The sequence below is a fragment of the Charadrius vociferus genome, unplaced genomic scaffold (genome assembly GCF_000708025.1).
Source record: "Charadrius vociferus isolate BGI_N301 unplaced genomic scaffold, ASM70802v2 scaffold398, whole genome shotgun sequence".
NCBI classification, from domain to species: Eukaryota; Metazoa; Chordata; class Aves; order Charadriiformes; family Charadriidae; genus Charadrius; species Charadrius vociferus.
Window position 1 is genome coordinate 905,698 of NW_009649571.1, and position 3,869 is coordinate 909,566.

Below are 3,869 nucleotides of genomic sequence, written 5' to 3' on the forward strand. Positions count from 1 at the left end.
GACGCTCAGAATGAGGGCAATGATGCTGAAGACACAGGTGGCTGCCAGGAGACCTGCAACAGCCTTGGCTTTGTAGTCCATTCCTCCTCCAACCTGCAAGAACAGCCCCAAGCCCCAGCTCACACCTCCACATCGCCAAGGCCAGTTTTGAAATGCAAACCTCATGGATGGACAAACCTGTCAAGATGGGACTTTCCCCTTCCCTACGAAGGGCTTGAAGCCATTCTCTGGTCTGTGGCTGCTCATACGGGAGGCTCTTGGCAGTCTTGGGGATGAGACAGCCCCTCCTTCTGAACACTCCCTCCCTGCAGTATTTTCAGCACGGCTTTTTCAGCCCTGCAGCACTTCAGGTCCCTCTCCACACGCAGCCTGCACCCCATCTCTCTGCCCTGCTCAAACCACTGGCTGGGTGGCAGGTCAGCATCTCCCTTCCCGGCAGCATCACTGGGGAAGCACAGAAGTGGCTAACAGGAGTACCAGCCTGGGAGCAGGACCATGCTCTGGCAGGTTCCCAGTGTGGCCATCACGTCCAGGGTGCAGAGCCCACCTGCATGCTGCCATCATACCCTTCACCCTCGCAAAACCTGTCCCACAAGACTTGGGACCATCAGGTCACATCTGTTGCCCAGTGGGCCCAGACTGCCCTGGAGAGGGTCCTCTCTGTTCCAGGCAGGGAAGCAGCATCTCCAGCCATGTGTCTCCTGCCTGACCCAGCTCTCCTTGGCTCTTGGTGATGCCACAGCAGGTATGCAGATGTGCAGGCACAGTGTCCATGCCTGCAGGCAGTCCCCAAGCGTCTCCTGCAGCCCCAAGGGCAGGCAGAAGGACAGAGGCAGAAAGCTCCTGCCAATCTAGGCACACAGCCCTGTAGCCGAGCTGCCATGCCGATGGCGATAGCGTTGCACAAATAGGCAATGCCAGCAGGGTGTGGAAGAGCCCTTGGGCACGGGAGCAGGTCCTGAGTCTCTTGGTTGTCTGTCTGGAGCTCAGTTCCTGGGATAATCAGCCCTGAGGCATCAGTAAGGAATTGCAGTAAAAAAGCAAAGCCAAAGGGTCTGGTTCTCTGCAACAGCCTCGGCACATGGCAGCTGATACGTCCATGTGCTCAGCACCCTGCAGCTGGTCCAGACGTGGCTTTCTACACGCACAGCTCTCCCTTGTCCTCCTGCATTGCACTGCTCTGTGCCACCAGCCGCAAGGCAGCGTGCCTGCGGGGAGCCAGGCTGGCCTCTGTTCACGGCGTCAGGCTGCAAGCCAGACTCCAGCTGGGTGGTGGATGCCCTGAGACCTCTGGACACAGCCTAGAGAAGTGGTTCAACCCAACCAGTGCTTTGGGGTGGCACCTGGGGGCTGTCACTTGGCCATGCAATTCTACTGTAAGTGCATAAAACCGCAGAGAGTTTCCCTTGCCCTTTCGCCACGCCAGGTCGGCGGCTTGAATAGGAGAGGAAAGACCTTTGGCAAGGTCAAAGGAGATGCTGATTCCTGTTTTGGAGTCAGCATCTCCGGTGATGATACATACAACGGTGATGGCAACATACAACTGCATAGCATGAGTTGTATGTTGATGGATAGCAGCTGTTCTTCTGGCCCATATCATGAGACACGGGGCTGCAGGAAACCCTTATCAGACCTTATCCTACAGCCAGGAGTCCTCCCTTGTACGGTGGGTAGGGCCAGAAGAAATCGTATGGAAGCAGCTAATGAATTCCTGTATTGTTACATCTCCAGTTTTATCAGCCCTGCTAGAGTTTGCCCAAATACAGCTGGCGTTGGGATGTGGTTCCCCTGCTCCAAGTGACACAGCAATGGCAAAGGTCCCCAGCCCAGCCCCCATCCTGGAAAATTCTGTCCCAGGCACCGTGCGGTGGAACAATACAAAATGGTGATTGTTCTGTATGTGGAAGTGGGTGGGAAATGGGCTCTACCTGCTCTGCTGGGAACTAATTTCCATTGTGACTGAGCAGGAGGCAACATCCGAAGGCAGTGCAGAGCCAGTGAGGTCCAGGGAGGAGAGCAGGGCATGGGGAGGGAGCCCAGAGGGTGGAAAACACAGTGAGAGGCATGTGAGAAGCTGTTCAATCTGCCCAGCCTTCCAGTGGCACCTCGGGGCTGGTCGGCACTGATACCCACTACCGTACGTGGCAGGTTCAGTTGAGCAGCAGGGACAGGAAGGTGGTGGTGATGCCTCCAGAGCTAAAGAAGAGGCACAGTGCTGCACGGTGCCGCAAGGAGCAATGCCCGGCGATTTCAATGTGTGGAAAGTTCACAGCTGTGCTCAGCACTTGGGCTGTTGCTGCACTTGTTTGTGTACAACTGGGCACACCGAAGTGCTCTACAAACACCCGCGGGATGTCCCTCACCTTGCAGTGTCCCTCGTGGGGAGGGACAGAGGGGGCCAAAACATGCAGGAGGAAAGGCTCAGAGGTACTGCTGGATCTAAACTGTTTGTTCCTCAGGAAAGCGAGAAGCTGACCCCCCCACCGTGCACAACTGGGATTTGAAAGTCAAAAGGGTTCTTACAATTATAAGAAAGGGTGAACATACATGCCAAAAGCATCTTTGCCAGGTAGAGCAGTCCCTTGCCCCCCATCTGTCCCACCAGTGCTGGGGCTCAGCAGTGCCCTCCATGCCCCATCAGTGTCCCCTCCGTGCTCCTCTGTCCCCCACACCATGGGCACCTCATGCAGTGAGCGGCCGCCGCAGCCCTTTCCCTCCTGATCCTCCAGCCCACAGAGCGTGTTTATCCCCAGCACCCCACTCTGCTGCTGGCCAGGGCTGAGCCCACCGCCACCCCTCCATCGAGGGGCACCCTGGCCCCCTCCCCTGCCCGTGGCTCACCCAAGCTGCTGCCGGCACCGTCGTCCTCGCCCCGGTGTCAGTGTGTACCTGGTGTGTGGAGCCCTGACGCTGGGACAAAGGCTGCCCCGAGTCCTCGTTATGGCCGTCCCCTTGGCCCCAGACCAACAACCTGCCCAGGAGAGCGCTTGTCCAGGAGGCAGAGGTGCTGAGGCTGGAGAGCCGGGGTGAAAAGACCGCCTGGCGTTAACCACTTCGCTGCTGGAGGAGCGGGTTCTGCCTGGGAGACCTCCACCAGTGGGGATGGTGTGGGGGTGTGTGCCGCCTGGCGGGGGCTCAGCTGGGGGGGGCAGCTCCCCATGAAGCTGATGACAAGCCCAGCCTGTCCCTCTGCCCCTCAGGGAGCCTGCGAGCGGGCTGGCCCCGGCACGAAGGCAGCGGCTGAGCCCTGGGAGCCCCGCAGACATCCCTGCCCCGGACCTGCCGCATACGCACACTGCAAGGCAAAGCATGGCCCACCCCCACCCTTGCTGTCACATGGCTCTGCCGTACCCCACACTACCCCATTGCAGGCAGAGACGGGCTCAGAAGCAGGAGGCTCTTGGCAGGAGGACACCTGTTCTCATGGCCAGGGACCCATCCCCACAGCCAGGGACCCATCTGTCTCGACAGCCAGGGACTCACCTGTCCCCATGGCCGGGGACCCATCTGTCCCCACAGCTAGGGACCTGTCGCCATGGCCAGGGACCCATCTGACCCCACAGCCGGGGAGCTGATCCCACAGTCAGGGACCCACCCATCCCCATGGCCAAGGAACTGTCCCTATAGCCAGGGACCCAACCCCACAGCCAAGGACCCACTGTCCCCATGGCCAGGGACCCTTCCCCACGGACAAGGACCCACCAGGCCCCATGGCCAAGGAACTGTCCCCACAGCCTGGGACCCAACCCCCATGGCAGGGGTCCTGTCTGTCCCCACAGCCGGGGACCCATCTGTCCCCACGGCCAGGGACTTGTCCCCGTGGCCAGGGTGCCAGGGTGCCGGGGCGATGCAGGCAGGGGTGCGGGCAG

General features: G+C 59.9%; 1 protein-coding gene across 1 annotated transcript in view; it reads right to left on the minus strand.

The window, feature by feature from the left end:
- The window catches only part of LOC104291075 (ectonucleoside triphosphate diphosphohydrolase 8-like), a 6,114-nt gene extending 6,033 nt beyond the window's left edge, over nucleotides 1-81 (minus strand). Inside the window, 1 exon segment of the mRNA XM_009890272.1 lies at nucleotides 1-81. This exon segment is cut by the window's left edge and continues 84 nt beyond it. Coding sequence (XP_009888574.1) covers nucleotides 1-81 — 81 coding nt within the window.
- Nucleotides 82-3,869: the final 3,788 nt, after the last annotated feature.